Source organism: Talpa europaea (assembly GCF_964194135.1).
Source record: "Talpa europaea genome assembly, chromosome: 10".
NCBI classification, from domain to species: Eukaryota; Metazoa; Chordata; class Mammalia; order Eulipotyphla; family Talpidae; genus Talpa; species Talpa europaea.
Window position 1 is genome coordinate 537,768 of NC_140077.1, and position 15,923 is coordinate 553,690.

Consider the following 15,923-nt stretch of genomic DNA (forward strand, 5'->3'; position numbering starts at 1 on the left):
GGGCTGCCCACCCCCCAGCACCACCTGGGGCCCCACGGGGGCCTTGGTCCAGAAACACCGAAAGCGAGTGGCGCCCGCGTGGCCCTGGTGCAGACCAGGGACCACAGACCAGGGGCCGCCAGCCGGCTGGGAGCAGGGGCGCCTCACCTTTAAAGTCGAACTGGGAAATGCTTTTCAAGGATTCGTGAAGAAAATAGAAGCTTCCTAGGGCCTGTGGAGCGAAAGGAGAAACCTGTGAGCCCGTGGACTCCAAGGAGAGGTGGACGCGGGGCCACTGAGCCGCCCCGTGACCCAGCCGCCACTGCCCCGCGCCCGCCCCCCCAGTCCCAAACAGGCGCTGCCCGCCCAGGGTAAGGAAAGCCGCGGGAGAGGAGTCGGAGCTGCTGGTGGGAGGCGGCCCTGCAGGGAGGCCGGGGTGGGGACCAGCCCCGCAGACAGGCCAGGGCGCCTTCCCCGTCTCCTCCCGGCTCCACTGGGGACCCCTCAAGGGCCAGGTGATGGGGTGAGGGGTCAACGGAGGCCCAGAGCTCGGCTCGCTCCCACAAAGTGGGACTCTGCTGCCTGGCCGACGGGCTCGGGCCCTGAGGGGATGGCAGGCCCAGTGGGGACAGCTGGGGTGGCCAGGGAGCAGCAGGCCGCCTGTCCCGGCTGCCCGCGTGCCTGTGCACAGGGCCAGACGAAGCGGCTGGGCCAGGACTCCCATTCCCCAGCGCCCCTGCCCATGGAGCCCAGGGCCTGGGCTGCCGTGAGCACCTGTATCCCGGTGCAAGAGGCCTCAGGGCGGAGGCGGGCTGACCTGTGACACCCGGCCAGTGGGTGGTGGGTCCTGCCGGCACGTGGGGGCCACAAGGGGCCAGGCCACCAGCACCCCCTACCCCAGGACTGAGGACCTGGGAGGCCCGCTCGGCCCCATCCCACAGCCACACCCGGCCCCACCTGTGGGCACCGAGGGCTGGGAAGCCCTGCGGCGCGGCGGTCACCCGCAGCGACACGAGCACTGCACGCGGGCGGGAAGCGGGGGTCAGCGCAGAAACCAGCTTCCGGGCCAGAAAGCCCACAGCCCGCTCTGATGGGCATTTACAGCTGAAGCTCCGGTTTAAGCCGTCGACAGCTCAGGGCCCATCCCATAGGGGCAGCGCTGCCCGCGGGGCCTCGGGGCCACCAGCCACCGTCACGGCATCCCTGGCCAAGGGGCAGCTCCTGGTCTTTGCTGAAACAGTGAAGACACTTCCTCTTGGCGACGCGCGGGCGGCGGGGCACTCGTGGGCGGCGGGGCGCTCGGCGGGGGCACCCGAGTGCGGGGCACGCAGCCCCTGGGGGAAGCCGCTGGCCAGGTGGGTCGGGGCTGGCGGGAGGCCGCCCGCTCTCGGGAGGGGCTGGGACAGCACAGGCCGGCCGCTCTCTGCCCCCCTGGCGCGGCATGCGAGCAGACCCCGCCGTCCCACGGCTGCTGTCCGCCCAGTGCGCCTCCTGATGTGCAAACACTGGACGCCCGTCAGCCAGCAGCCCACACTGGGGGTCCGCGGGGGCACCAGTCTCACCTCAAAGCCAGGAGCGGAGGGCCCAGAGCCGCCCCTCCCTCGCCCCGGGACGGGCGACGCGCAGGCCAGGGGGGCGCTCTCTGGCGGACAGCATGCTGGGCTCTGTCCACGGACAAAGCATTGCAAGCGGTTTCCTTTCAAATGAAGCAACTGGACCCGCGAGCAGGCTCGAAGCAGCCCACCGGTGACAGGCCCGGGACCGGGCCGGCTCCCAGGTGCGGGAGCCTCTCCCTCGGGAGCAGAAGTCACGTGGGGGCCCTCCAGGCCCCTCAGTGCTCTCCAGCGCCCTGGTTCCAGGACGCCCCCCCCCTCCAGCGGCCCTGCGGCCTCTCCCCCCGAGGTCAGGGGGGTCTGCTCTGCAGTGGCTGCAGCCCTCACACCCCGACCCCTAAGCTAGGCACTTCCCCTGCCCCCCTGTGGGTCTCCCATGAACCCTGGCCACTGCAGCCTCTGTGGGAACGCTGCCCTCTCCAGGCAGCCCACCAGGACTGCTCTGCGCGGCCCGTGGCAGCCCCGTCCTTCCGGGCTCAGCGGCTCGGGGGCTCCTGGACAGTGAGGCAGAGAGACGGGCGCCTGCAGGGGCGGAGGCAGGCGCGGCGTCCACTCAGCTCAGAGTGCCCGGCCACTTCTGAGTGGCCTCTAGAGTGCGCTCCGGACACGTGCCAGCTGGGGAGCAGCCACCTCACAACCCAGGCCCGACTTCTGGCTTTGACACAAGCCTGTGGCGGGAAGCACCCGAGGAAGCGAGGCCAGAGGCAGCGGCAGGGGACTGGGCTCGTCGGCCCCCCAGCCTCTGCGTGACCAGCCCAGACAGCCACCAACGGGAGGCTCGTGACTGCCCTGCGTTGCCCAGAGGGGCCGCCCCCATCTCCAGGGAGAGCCGGCCTGCCCAGCCCGCTCCGGGGGCACAGCTGACGGCTGCGCCCCGCGGCGCCCCTGCCGCAGCACGTAATCTCGTTTGGCCTCCAGCCCCACGGCCGACATCACAGTTAATTAAATTGGCTGTCCACTGCCTCATCCACTTAAACAGGCCCGATGGCCGTGGCACGGAGGCGTGCTGCCTGGCCTGGCGGGGGCGGGGGGGAGCGCGGGGGCAGCCTGCAGGCCTGCGGCCCGGCCCGGTCAGGGCCGCCGCCCCGCGTGCCCAGCCCCATCACCCCGTTGGGCAGTGCCCTGGGCCCCGGGCAGCCCACGGAGGAGGACGGCCACCGGTGCGTGCGGGCAGCTCGGGCAGCTTGGGGGGAGAGACGCCTCCCGCGGCTGGGAGGGCAGCCAGGGCCGGCACCACGGGAAGGGTGTCTCCACAGAGACGCGGAGCAGGGACCGGTCAGCGTGCGTGGTGCAGACACAGGCTCCAGGGGGGCGGGTGGGGGGCTGGGCTGTCAACCCCGAAGAATCCGCCGTGGGCGTGCTGGGCGCAGCTGGGCGGGCGGGGCTGCTGCGGGGGCAGCTGGGAGAGCGGCGGGGCGGGGGCTCCCTCCCCCAGGGCACCCAGACCCTCTCCAAAGTCACTGGTCCAGGCAGCACCGAGCTCCGCCCTGGCCCCTGAATCCCCGGCCCGGCCCCCTCGCACCCCCAGGGCCACCCCCAGCCCCTGGCATGCCTGGGCCCCTGCACCCTCAGCCCCGCCCGGCTCCCCTCGCAGGGAGCTCCCTCTTGGCGACGCACATTTTGTAAATTGCAAGTTTTGATAATGGTCGAAGGAAAAGGCGAGTCTTACAGCTGTGACCCTGCCCCAGCGCCTGCAGGCCCCGGCCAGCAGGACAGAGGTCAGCGCACACAAGCCACGAATGACCCTCGGCGGGAAGCCCCGGCCCAGCCCGCAGGACGCTCCTGAGGGCTGATGCCAGAGTCCCCAGGCCGGGGCAGCTCCGGGCCTGGGCGGGACCGGCCCTCAGCGGCCCGGGGCGCCCCCAGGGCCCGGGCTAAGGCGTCCTCCTTCCTTCTTGAAGCTGCCTCTGTGCCGGGCTTGGGGCTGGACGGCAGCCCCCAGAGCCCGGCCATCTTCCCGCAGCACCACGGGTGCCGCCCCTGCGGGATGCGCCCGTCCAGCCTCCCTCCTGCAGCCAGCTCTGTCCTCCGCGCACCCTGACTGGAGGCACGAGAAGCCTGCCCCCTCGGCAGGGCCCCCCGCCCCGCCACCCCATGGGGACCGTCCCGCTGGCCTGCCCCAGATGCCGTCAAGGCGCTGACCCCTCAGGGCTGCTGGACGGGGCTGCCCTGCGCCGAGGGGTGGCCTGTGGGCGGGAGCTGCGGCAGCCCCTAGCACCCTGGGCCCCTATGGCCAGCAGCTGGAGGAAGCACCCACTGCCCGGGCAGAGGCCATGGAGGCGCCGTGCCCACCATTAGGTCTCTGCTGGCCACCTGGACCGGAGAGAATGCTCCTCCCTGCTGCCGAGGCGGTGTCCCCTAGGGTACCCCCACCCCGCCTGCCCACGCCCACCACCACCGCCCCTGGAGGAGCAGGGGCCCGGGCCGGGAGCATGGATGGCAGTGCTGGGCCTTGCTGCTCCCACGGGAGGGGCAGACGGTGGGCGCCGGCCGGGGATGCCGGGGGCAGCAACAAGAACAAGATGCCCAGAGCCGGGAGGGCTGGGTGGGGCAGAGCCCCGATGGCCAGCCTGCGCTGATGCAGCGATGCAGAGCCCCTGCCAGGGGTCGCCCAGGGGTGCCCGGGGCGGGGGACAGAACAGAGCACAGAGCTACTACTCCCCACACTGCATCGCCTGTCCTCCTGGCCACCGCTGGCCCCTGTGGTCCGCGGTGGCCACACAGAGCTCCCTGGCGGGCCTGGGTCTGTGGAGGGCCCGGCTCTCGTGGAGACGCGGGCAGTGGGGGTGCCCACCGGCGGTGCCCAGCCAGCCTCACTCCCGTCTGGTTTTCTGGCTACCAGGGGCCTGGGCGGGTGCCTCGTGAAGGAGGGGGGACGTGTCCCCGGGCGGCGCTGGCGAAGACCACGAGGTCAGCAGGCCCGTGCTGGGACGAGGCTGGGCAGCGGAGGACAGCAGGGTGGTCCCCGCGGCCTCCCACGCAAACTCCGGGCCGGCGGTGTTTTCATTTCCCTGATGATGCTTTCATTAAATCTCCAGGCTGCCGCTTAAAATAAAGCCATTATGGACAGTGATCAAGAACGTCCTCATTCTCCGCTGAGCTATAAAATCAATCACCTGCGTTGTTACTCCGTAACCTCTGACGAGGGAGACGGCCGAGGCTGCCCTTAGGCCTGGTTCCCCCAGAAGGGGCCGAGGCCCCCCACGCAGGGGCTGGGGGGACCCCCGCGGCGAGGGGCGCGGGCTCTCGGGGTGCTGCCCAGGGGGCGGTGGGCCGCGGCGCAGGCCGGGCTCCAGGGCGGCGGGGAACTGCCGACTTCGTTTGATGTCACCTGGACATGGGAGAGCATAACAGACGCGCGCCAGAGCTGCCCCGCAGACACCCCGCCCCGCGCACTCCATGTACTTAGCAGAAAGGTCAAAGCCGCGGAATTTGCTGGATAAATAAATGTTGGTGAGGCGCACGGACCACGGGAGAATCGGTGCATGGCGGCGAATGAATGACCTGCAAACACTTCCCAAACCCCATTATTTCCCCTTTTCCAGGAGCCCAAGATTCATGTCCCCGCATGCCGCCAGTTCATTACCGCCGAGCGCCATCCCTCTTCCGCCCCGGCCGGGCGGCACGCGGCCCCCGAGGACCCTTTAATGTTTGATCCCCCATCACCTGCTCGGCTGAACAGCTTAATCTCTGCTTGTGGGATCAATACTATATCAGTGTAAATTAAAATGACAATTTTAAAGTAATTAAGCCTGTTAATGCTCGATTCAAATGTCATTATTTGCACAAGGGATTGAGCAGAAATTACACGGTGTCCAGGGTGACAGAGGAGGGTCCGGCCTCCCCGGGCCTGTGGCCGCCACCGGAGGCTGCGGCAAAGCAGATTAACTTCAGCCTCGCCCGCCGGGGTCCCAGCCCGTCTCTGACGAGGATAACGCAATTTGATAAATTCAATTCCAGCTACAAACTCAATTATCGTGATAATAGATGAAAACTAGGAGGAGACGCCACATTTTTAAAAATACACTTAACTCCAGAATGAGACACAACAGTTATGGTTTGATTTAATTTGTTCTCTCTTTCGAAAACCCTTTAAATAATTACGAGGGTCGGAAGAACAGCCGACATTTATTTGCCAGCCGGGCTCTGACCCAAGGGGAGGGCGGCGGCCCGCCCCCCGCCTCGCACACGCCGCGGGGTGCTGGCCGGCCGCTTCTGCCCGCAGGCGGCGGTGAGATTAATAGGAAGGAAATTAAAGGGGCCCCTCGCGGGCCGGGGCGCGGCCGGCAGCGCGCGGCCACGTGGGGCGGGGGCAGCAATCCCGGACTTCATCCATTAGCCCCGCGATAAAAATTGACAAGCGGACATTAATTTCAAGATGAAGAGCAAAGTGTAACAATTTCCATTTGACACATGTTTGCACGCGGTCTGGCCAATCCTTCAGGGCTTCCGCGGACAATGGAGGACGCCGGCCCGCCACCCAGCCGGGCTGGACAGAACGGGGCCGCCCGCCGGCCGGCCAGCCACCTCTACAGGGCGCCCAGACGTGCTGTGCCCGCAGCCCCGACCCCTGCGGAGAGGGGGCAGGAGGGTCGCCTCGACCCCGCGGGGCGAAGGACCCCATCTGTCCCTGGCGTGGCCCTCAAGGCCCCAGGAGGGCGGAGGTGGCACTGGCCAGAGCCCAGAAGTGGGAACTGTTTCTGCGGTCGGCTGTGCTGGGGGGGCTGGCCCAGCAGCAGCCCGAGGGCGAGGCCGCCCCTCCTGCCCCTCCAGACGCCGGGGCTGGGCACACTGGCTAGGAACAGGGTCCCCACGGGCCCGGCCAGCGCGGAGCTGGGCCAGGAGGCGGCAGGAGTGGCCGGGCTCGGCCGAGGACTCGCCCCGGAGTGGACACCCCCGGCCGCACGGGTGGCGCCTCGCAGATGGAGGGCGGAGGACACTGGCTGGGCCTCTGGCCGCGCGGACCGTGGGTGCCCCGAGCGGGGCGGGGATGGGCACCGGGAGGGTTGGACTGAGCGGCCGGCCGGGAGGCGGCGACGCTGGAGCCACAGCCGCGCGGGGCCAGCTGCGTTGACGCTGGCTGCTCCAGTGATTTTCTGTCAGAAGACGCTAACGAGCAGGAGTCCCCGGCGCCTCGATCTTTCAGCACGAGTGCTCGCTCCGGCCGCGCAGGACCTGCCGGCTGACGCACGGCGGCCATGCGGGCCCGGCTCGGGGCAGCAGCCAGGGGCGGGCCCGGGCTCACGGGCGGCAGCTCTGCGCCCACCGGGCCCTCAGAGGCACCGCAGAGGCACGGCCGACCCTGCCGTCCAGGCCCGAGGCCCGATGCCTCCCCAGCCGGGGGCGGGGGTCCGCCCGGGCAGCGGGTGCGGCAGCGGGGCCGGGCCGGCACTTTTGGGCGTAAATAATGACCAATCAGTCCGCGGGGAGACAGATGCGGGCGGCCGCGCCGACACGTTTATGGCCCGGCCGGTCCTCCCTGACCCGAAAACTTGGCAAACGCTTATTTACTTTCAGCACCTTCCCGGGATCAATATTTTTAATTTGGACCCGAGTTATTATTTTTCGCGCCACAGCAGCGGGGAACGGAGTAAAGTGGCTCATATTTCAGGGCTAAAAAGATCGATATGACAGTTTCACCTTCACCGCGCCGCCCGCGTCCCGGGGGTGCAGGTGCCACCGCCCTGCGCGACAGCGTGATTTAGCTCCGCACCGGCCCGCACCTCGGAAACCAATCTCGCCTCCCCACTTCATCAGGCTGTCGGGCCGCGGCCTCCCCGCCGCCCTGCCTGGGCCGGAGCCGCAGTAAACCCCATCAACTTTCCATAAATCCCCTAAAATCTACGCGGAGGAGCACAGACGGGCAGGCAGCGGGGGAGGGCCGCCTCCGACACCCCCACGCGGGGGACACTCAGCGGGGGACCCAGACCCCTAGGGTGTAAGTATCCCCTGGCCTGGGCCCAGGATGCCCGGGGTCCTGAGGGGGGGGTGGGGGGGGAAGGCGGGGGCCCCCAGGGCTCGTCCACTGCGTGGAGGCAGCAGCCACAGCCTGGTCTCTGGAGCAAGAGCTGGCGTCACCCGCGCCGCCCAGGGGGCACACAGGCTGGGCAGTGGCGCCATGGACACTGTCATCCTCCTGCCCAGACGCAAGGCCCGAGGCATGGCCCGGGGCACTGTGCCCACCCCACTCCCTCCCTCCCGCCCCGCCAGGGTCCCCCCAAGTCTGGGTCCTCCCAGACTCGGGTGCAGCCCTTCCTGAGGCCCCTCCCGCTACCCAGGCGTCCAGCATGCGCCGACCCAATGACTGGGTGGACACCCCCACTCTGAGGGCCAGCCTGGGGCTCGGACAGGGTGCCCGGAGCTGGGGCCTCGCCTCCCTGGTTCCTGATGCGCCAGGGCACAAGGCTCCCCACCACGCCGCGTCGTGGCCAGGGGCCGCTGAGGAAGCCGAGGGGCCTCCTTGTGTCCATGTTGGGCCCAGGCCCTGCCCTCCACTGGCTCGGCAGGCCCACAGGACCCCCTCCCCACCCCAGGCTCTCCCCAGCAGCCAGCGGGGCCACCTGTGCTCAGGCGGACAGGACAGGCCGGGGCGGCCGCTCCCAGGGCGCGCCGCTCTGGCGCCACCTCCTGGCGGAGACGGGCACTGCAGGCTCCCGCCGCCCCAGCCCCTCCCAGACTGCAGCCCCCCAGACCCAGCCCCCCAGATCACAGCCCCCAGCCCACCATCAACCCTGGGCGCAAACCACAGTCCCCAGGGAGCACCCCCAGCCCACGATCCCCCCAGACCGCAGCCCCCAGGCCCCCACTTGCACAGCAGCCCCCACCCGTGCTGACACCTCGGGGGCAGCTCCGGGCTCCAGTTCCTTCTGGGAACAGGCCACTATTTTCTGATCCCTATTAATGCCCATGACAGCATTTATGTACAAGATAAATTCATTTCAATTTCCCTTTTCAATTAATGGCCTATTATTTGAACCACACTCAGCTGAAAATATTGCTCCAATCCCATTAATCTTGTAAAAGTTAAATTCTCCTGCCCCTGATAGGCAGAGGGAGGGGCCACGAGGTGCCCAGCCCTGCCCGGACGTGGGCACAGGCTCCCAGGACTCTCAAGGGCTCTGGGCCAAGGCCAAACTCACCTTCTAAGCCCGAGAGGCAGGCACACCCACTGCACCCGCTGGGTGCCAGGCAGAGCCGCCCCCGACCCTGTGGGAGGGCTGCCGGGAGGCGGCGTGGGAGAAGACAGGCCAGGGCGCTGCACCCTCCGTGGGCCCCTCCCCTGGACACTGTCCAGCTCTGCGGACACTGAAACAAAGCCTCAGGGGCTCAGGCAGGGCACGTGGCCCAGGCTGCCCACACCACCCAGACCTGACCCCTCCCGAATGCCAGCCGGCCGTCCACCTGCGTCCTGCCTGTGCCCCGGGGAAGAGAGTCCCAGCGCCCCATCTCTGCGCCCCATGACTGCGGCTGAGGGGGTACAGCCCACCCCCTGCATATGACCCCGCAGAGAGGGGGCTCGGGCAACTGGCCCGGCCTCACGCCGCCAGCTGCGGACCGGCCGCTCCTCAGAGAACCACCGAGTCGCGGGACGAGCTCTTCTCTCGGGTTCTGATGCTCCCTGCGACGGTGACACGGCGTCTCCAGCAGAGCTCCAGGGGCGAGGCGGATCATAAAGGCCCCGGCCAGCCACCTGCGGCGGGCGCTTCAGAGGACATGGGACCCCCATGGGCGTGGGCGGGCGGGGTGGCCCCTGGGCAGCCCCGGACCCCTCTGCCGAGGACGGACGGCGCCCCCAGCTGTTTGGGGCGCCCCGTCAGCCATCTCTGCCTTCGCTCCACGCCCCGCGCAGGGTCACTCTGCTCTAACGGCTGAAGCGGCCGCGCCGGGCCCCGCCCCGCCCCCGCCACGGGGTCCACTGCAGCTCCCGGCTCCCGCTGTTCACGCCCACGTCTGGGAACGCTCCAGGTTAGGCTTATTTTGCTTCTAATTAACCCCCCTTTTGGTCTCAGCACGTGTTTTATGTGGTGTCGCCTCAGACGCCAGCGTGAGACCCAGGCCCAGGTTTCCACCTCAAGCAGCTTCCTCGGCAGCAGCCACCAGCAGGGCCCTGGGAGCCAACCCCCTCCAAGGCCCCTCGTGGGGGACCCCAGCCTCGGGGCGGGGACACTCAGCCCTTCTGGGGGAGCCCTGCAGCCAGCTCCAAGCCCACTGAGGCTGGCTGAGCCCCAGGCGGTCAGCCCCAGCGCTCAGCCAGGGCTGGTGCCCCCTCCTCGAGCCGTGGGCCGGGCCACCCCCCGGCTCCCACGTGGCTCGGGCCTCCGAGGCCCCCGGTGCAGGACACCGCTGTTCGGCAGCGCGGGACCTGGAGTGACTAGGCCACAGGGAAGGTCACCTGCTGCTGGGCGGCCGAGGCCTTACCGTGAAGAGCTCCTGCGACCGGTAGTTCTCGTCCAGGTAGACGCGGGCCCGGCTGTACTCCTTCATGGCCTCGCTGGACAGCAGCTCCCTGCGGGCAAAGAGCAGGGCTCAGGCAGGCCTCCGGCTGCGGCTCAGGGCTCGGTGCTGGTGCAGCTCCCGCGGAGAGAGGGGGTGGGGAGGAGACCTGGCTCTCCAGAGGGCACCCGGAGGCGGAGACGCCCATCCAAGGCCCCATGTCTGCAGCTGGCTGGCCCTCAGCCCCAGTCCCCGCGGAGGGGCACTCTCTGCTGGCCAGTCCCTGGCCAGGGCGCCACAGCACCTGCCCTCACAGCACGGAGGGTGCCCAAGGCCTCGGGGACCGAAGGGAGGACGGCCGGGCCGCTGACCACTGCCCCAACCCCGGCCCTGCGGTCACCGTGTCCCTGAGCGCCTCCCCTCGCCTGCCTGGCAGGGCCTCCGCGCTGACCTCCTGTCGGCCACAGGTGCAGCCCTCCCTGCCCGCTGGGCCGGGCCCTCCGGATCCCTCCAGGCCAGGACGCCGGGAGCCCCAGGCCCAGCACGGGCTGTCCTTGCGCAGACACCCAGGGGGTCGGGCCCGCCAGGTGGTGAAGGAAGCACTGGCCTCGCAGTTGTCCTGACATGAAGATGATTTGGGAAAACCCACCGCCCGGGTCTGCCCAGGAGACGCTCCCTGGAGGCCGAGCCCCGCACAGGCCTGGCGCCCAGACACCCGGGGGCCCAGCCAGGACTTACTTGACGAACTTGTCCACATGGGACATGGAGGCTTCATAGTTCTTCCCTCCGAACTCCTGGCAGTGCAGGGCCACGAAGTGGGGCTTGTGCGTGTGGACCACCTGGGGGGGGGGGGGAGCTCAGTGTCAGGGTGCGGCCACCTGGGCCCCAGGGCCAGCTCCAGAGCGTCCACGCCCACGCCCGCAACCCGCGAGGGCCCCGCCCCAGAGCATCCCTGGAGCATGCGGTTGCCACTCTCGAGCCCAGCCCTGCTGGAGAGACCTGAGGAGGCCGAGACAGCCACCACCAGACACGCAGCCGGGGCCGCCCGTCCCTCAGAGGGAGCAGCGTGTGCATGTGCCTGGGCGTGTGCATGCGTGCCTGTGCGTGTGCCTGTGTGTGCCTGGGTGTGTGCATGCACCTGTGTGTGTGCCTGTGAGTGCACGTGGGTGTGTGCCTGTGTGTGCGCCCATGTGCACCTGTGTGTGCGTGGCCCGCTCTGTCGCTGGGTGTGAGGCGGGGCCCCGGGACATCGCTGGGAGGCCGTGGGCCGGGCGCTAACCGAGGTCCCGTAAGCTGGCTGCGTCGCCACTTAAACGCTTCCCTCCTGTCTGGACCCCCACCCAGCGCTCCCGGCTCGTGGGGTCGGACTCAGGAGGTGGACGGGCCTCCTCCTCCACTTTGGTGGCTAATGAGGTGCTCCCCAACTTCTGCAGAGTGGCACCCCCTGGTCTGCCCCATCCCAGGGAGCGCTGCCAGAGACAATGCAGGTGCCACCTCCAACCTGGGCTCCCTGAGCTCCAGGTAACGCTCCCCGGTAGGAAGGCGATTCGCAGAGGGGCCCTGGGGCCCCCCTAAAGCCATAAACAAATGAACAAATTCGTGTAAACCAACCCGGTGGTCCGCTTCGGCTGTGGGAGCTGAAGCTGTCTTATGGCGCCCGCTTCAACACCGAAACCCACCGAACTCCTTGAACGTTTGCTGCTGCCCCCACAGAACCCCTCGAGCACACAGAGATCCAAACAGCCACCCCACAGAGTCACCGAGGCTGCAGAGGGGCAACCACAGCTGAAGTGGCACCCCACACCTGGGGAGCCAGGAGGGTACCCTGAACCAAAACAGTACCCCAATCTTGGAGGGCACCCCAACCTGGAGGAGTACCCCAAACCCAGGGGCAGGTGAGCAGCGCTGTCCCAGGCTGTATCGCGGGGAAGTGGGGCCCGAAGAGTGGGGGGCCCTGGGGTGAGGAAGCAAGGGCAGCCCCCGCCTGCTGCCCGCCGCCCCCCACCGCCTGCTTGGGCCGGAGTGGCCTGGACCCGCCGGGCGCGTCCTCCTGGCCGAGGGCAGCTGTGCGTGAGAGACGCGACTCTGGGCAGAAACGGGAGCCAGGTCCCCCGGTGGGGGCCCCAGAGGCCTGTCCACAGGGAGCCCCAGGGCCACGTGGCCGCCTTTCAGGGACGGACATGGACGGCGCCAGCAGCAGGGGACAGCGGGGAAGGGCCCGGGAAGGGGAGGGACCCGGGAGGGGGAGGGGTCTGGGAGGGGGAGGGGCCCGGGAAAGGGAAGGGCCTGGGAGGGGGAGGGGCCCGGCGGGGGAGGGGCCCGGCGGGGGAGGGGCGGGCCTCTCAGGCTCAAAGGTCTGGCCTGCAGCGGGCAGGGCTCTGCCCACCCCCTGGGCTCTGGGCTCCGGGCTCCGGGCGGGCCGGGCCGGGCGCCAGGCCGGCCTCTGAGGGGGAGGGGCGGGCGCCCGACGGGGGGCAGAGGATGGGCCCCACGGCCCCCGACACTCGAGGGCGCCCCCACGCCCGCAGGCGGGGTCCGGCCCGGCGCCCGCGGTGCGGGGAGAGGGGCCGGCGCGGGGCGCCCCGCGGCGTCCAGGCCAGGTGGGCGGCGGGCGGGGCGCGGGGGCCTGGAGAGGAGGGGGCGCGGCCAGCTTCGGGGTGCTGTGCGGACGCCGAGGGCGACCGCGGGCGGCGGCGGCACCTTCATGGCTGACGCCCGGAGGCCTCGCCCCTCTCCCGGCCCCTGCGTCTCCCCCGCTTCGGCCCCCTCCCCAGCCCTCCCCATCTCCCCCCCCCCGCCCCCCTCCCCAGCGGGCCCCCTCGCCTCCAGCCCGCCGCGCCCGGCCGGGGCCTGCACCGCGCGGCGGCCGCCAGCAGAGGGCGCGCGGGGCGCGCGGGCCGGAGGCGCGGGGGGGGCGGGGGGGGCGGCGGGGGAGTCGGGGGCGCGAGGCCACTGCGGGCCGTGGCCGCAAAGGGACACCCCACGGTGACGCCCCGCAACACCCGCCGCGGGCAGGGGGCCGCGGGAGGGGCTGGGCAGCCCCTCGGGAAGGAGCCTCCGGCCGCGCTGACCGAGCGGGGCGCTGCGGGGGGGGGGGGGGGCGGGGGCCGACACGCCCACAGCACCCCGTGGGCAGCGCCCAGCCGCCCTCCCCGCCGAGGCCCTGGACCCCAGGGCGCCGCCCCGGCCGTGGCGAGGGGCAGGGCCAGCCCCCCGCCTTGGGGAGTCCCCACTGCGCCCCACCGCGAGGGCCGGAGCCCCGCGCCTCCGGCGCCGGCGGGACCTCAGCGCCCCGGCGGACGCGGCCCACGGGCAGAGCCCCGGCCCGGCCCGGCCCGGCCCGGCCCAGCCCGGCCCGCAGTGCCGGACACACCCCGGGGGCGCGGCGGGGCCCTCCTGGGCGCTGCCGGGGCTCCACCGCCCTCCAAAAGCGAGGCCGGTTCCGACTCGGCGGGACGCACCGAAGCCCGGGGGACACGTGTGGGAAAAGAATGAACTGGGAAGGCGGCAGAAGGGCAGAAGTCCACGCCCGCTAGCGCCCGGCCTGCAGGTGGCCCCGGAGGCCCCGGCCCCCAGGAAGCAGCCGCCGCGGAGCGCAGCCAAGTCAGCCTCAAAAATAGCAACAGCCGGGCCGCTTCATGCAGCCCAGTGACCTAAAAAGGAGGCAGCCACACAGCCCGCGCCTGGCGGCCGAGATAAGGCCAGGCCAGGAGGGACCCTGGGGAGGGGATGGCCGCCGCTCACCCGCGGGCTCTGGACACGCCCCGGCCGCCGCTGGCCCGGAGGGAGCCCGGACCGACAGGCTGGGTGGGGCCTGGAAGCCCAGCCCCAGGCTCTGAGGGCCGCAGGCTCAGCTCTCGCTGCCCAGCACGCTGGCCGCCGCAGTCCACGGCCTCACGGCAGCAGCGGGCCGGCTGATCCACGCGCAGGCTGTCCACACCCGGCGCGGCTGCCGGCCGGCTATGCCCAGGGGCCACAGTGCAGCCAGCGCAGGGTCTGGCAGCCGGAGGAGGCGCGGACAGCGGGGCTGTTTCTAACTCTCACCGACCCTTTGCTTCGGTGCTGAGCCCGGCACGGACGGGTGGGCTTTCGCTTGAAAAGCCCCTCCCTCTGAGCACGGTGGGGGCAGGATCAAGCTGGACCCCAGCTGCCCTGTCTCCTTGCTGACCGCAGAGCCACGGGCGGCCGCAGCCTCGGGGTCACAAGGAAAGACGCCAGGACCCGCTCCCGGGAACGGCCCCCCCAGGCCAGCGCCTGGCTTCCTGGGCCCCTCTGCTGCAGGGACTGGCCACATCTGGAGGCCGCCGGGCCTGGCTGCCCCAGCCCAGCTCTCCGCTGCCTCCACCCTCCCGGCTGCCCGAGGGCCTGCCCAGGCCGAGTCCTGGAGCGCGACCACCCTCCGCCAGGCTGCGTCTACGGCCTTCAGAACCAGCCCAGACCAGCAGGTTCATCAGAGGAGCCAAAATCAAGGAGGGAAGAACTCAGCAAGGAAAGAAAACCACACTGAAGAAAGCAGGTGGCTCCCCGGCCACCCTCCCCACCCCGTCCCTCTGGGGCCGCCCCTCTGCCCGCAGGGCCTGGGCGGCGCCCCCTTTTCTTCGCAAACTGCCCTCTGGGAATGCGCCGGTGCCACTGGGAGGGAAAACGTTTCCCAGAGGGAGCCCAAGGGCCACTGGCAGAGCTCCGCACCCCTGCAACCCCACCGGCCTCCTGGATGACTGCAGGCCCCCAACACCCGACAGCAATGCCCCCCACTGGCCACCACAGCCCTCACAGTGAGGAGCACTGCCTGCCTGTGCTCAGCCCCGAGGGGACCCCGCTCTGCTGCCTCTTATTCACACAGCAGAGAGCAGAAGATGGGGAGACGGGGCAGAGGGGCGAGGGTGTGGGGACAGGACACAGGTGAGGCAGGTGGGGGCAGCAGGCAGAGTGAGGTGGGGCCAGGGGACAGGAGGACGTGGGGGACAGGAGGATGCGGGGCACAGGGAAGAAGCAGGGGGTCACGGAGAGGATGTGGGGTCGGGGCGCAGGTGGAGGGGACGCCCACCAGGTGTGAGGCATGTGTCCCCCTGAGTGGCCTTCCAGCACCCACAGGGCACCCCCCTGCTGCCCGCTGGCTCACCTGGTAGAACTCCCGCAGCCAGTTCTTCTGCAGGTTGTCGGGCTGTGGAGAAAGGAGAGAGCGTCAGACTGGCAGGGGACGGGGGGGGGGGGGGGGGGATGGGGAGAAGGCGCAGGGAGGGGGGATGGGAAGGAGGGAGGGGGACGAGTTACTGCCCACTCTGTGCCCACCGCAGCCTACGCCCACCCCCAGCCGGACCCATCAAGGATGCCCCACACTGCATGGGGTGCCAACCACGGCCGGAGCACCCCCTTCACAAGACCTGCTGGAGGGACGTCCATGGAGAGCGCCTGGGGTTGGGCCCACAGCGGCCAGCCTGCACCTCTGGGGGTGCCCCGAGACCACCACCGTCGCCTGGGCCTCCCTAACAGGGACCCTGGGCCCAGGGACAGCCTCAGGCTCCAGAGGCGGCTGCTACCAGACCCAGCCTGGGAGGCTGCCCTCTGAGGCCACACCTGGCTGGCCTGTCCCCCATGCTGGGACCCTGCCAGCACCACCTCGCACTGGGCTGCACACGCTCCACACACCCGCGCTCCACACCACGGTTCACTAGCGCCCCACTCCCCGTCCCAGGCCTGGACCCGTCATCCCATCAAAGCCCGCAGGGTGCCCCTGCTCTGGCGCCCGCCCCACAGCACCCCACACAGTCCCTGCTCAGGCTGGGGGACACAGGCCACAGCCCAGGGCCCAACTCATACCCCACAACCCCCCACACGCCCCCCACACCTGTGTGACCAAGGAGCTGCCTGTTACACGCACTTTTAATGAATGAAACG

At 70.2% G+C, this 15,923-nt stretch overlaps 1 protein-coding gene across 1 annotated transcript in view; it reads right to left on the reverse strand.

Annotated features, from left to right (window-relative positions):
• INPP5A (inositol polyphosphate-5-phosphatase A) overlaps positions 1-15,923 on the reverse strand; it is a gene marked incomplete at both ends in the record, with an annotated part of 47,419 nt that overhangs the window by 19,370 nt on the left and 12,126 nt on the right. The window contains 4 exons of the mRNA XM_084245896.1: positions 148-211; positions 10,011-10,098; positions 10,764-10,864; positions 15,148-15,189. Coding sequence (XP_084102022.1) covers positions 148-211; positions 10,011-10,098; positions 10,764-10,864; positions 15,148-15,189 — 295 coding nt within the window. The remainder of the gene's footprint in view (positions 1-147; positions 212-10,010; positions 10,099-10,763; positions 10,865-15,147; positions 15,190-15,923) is intronic.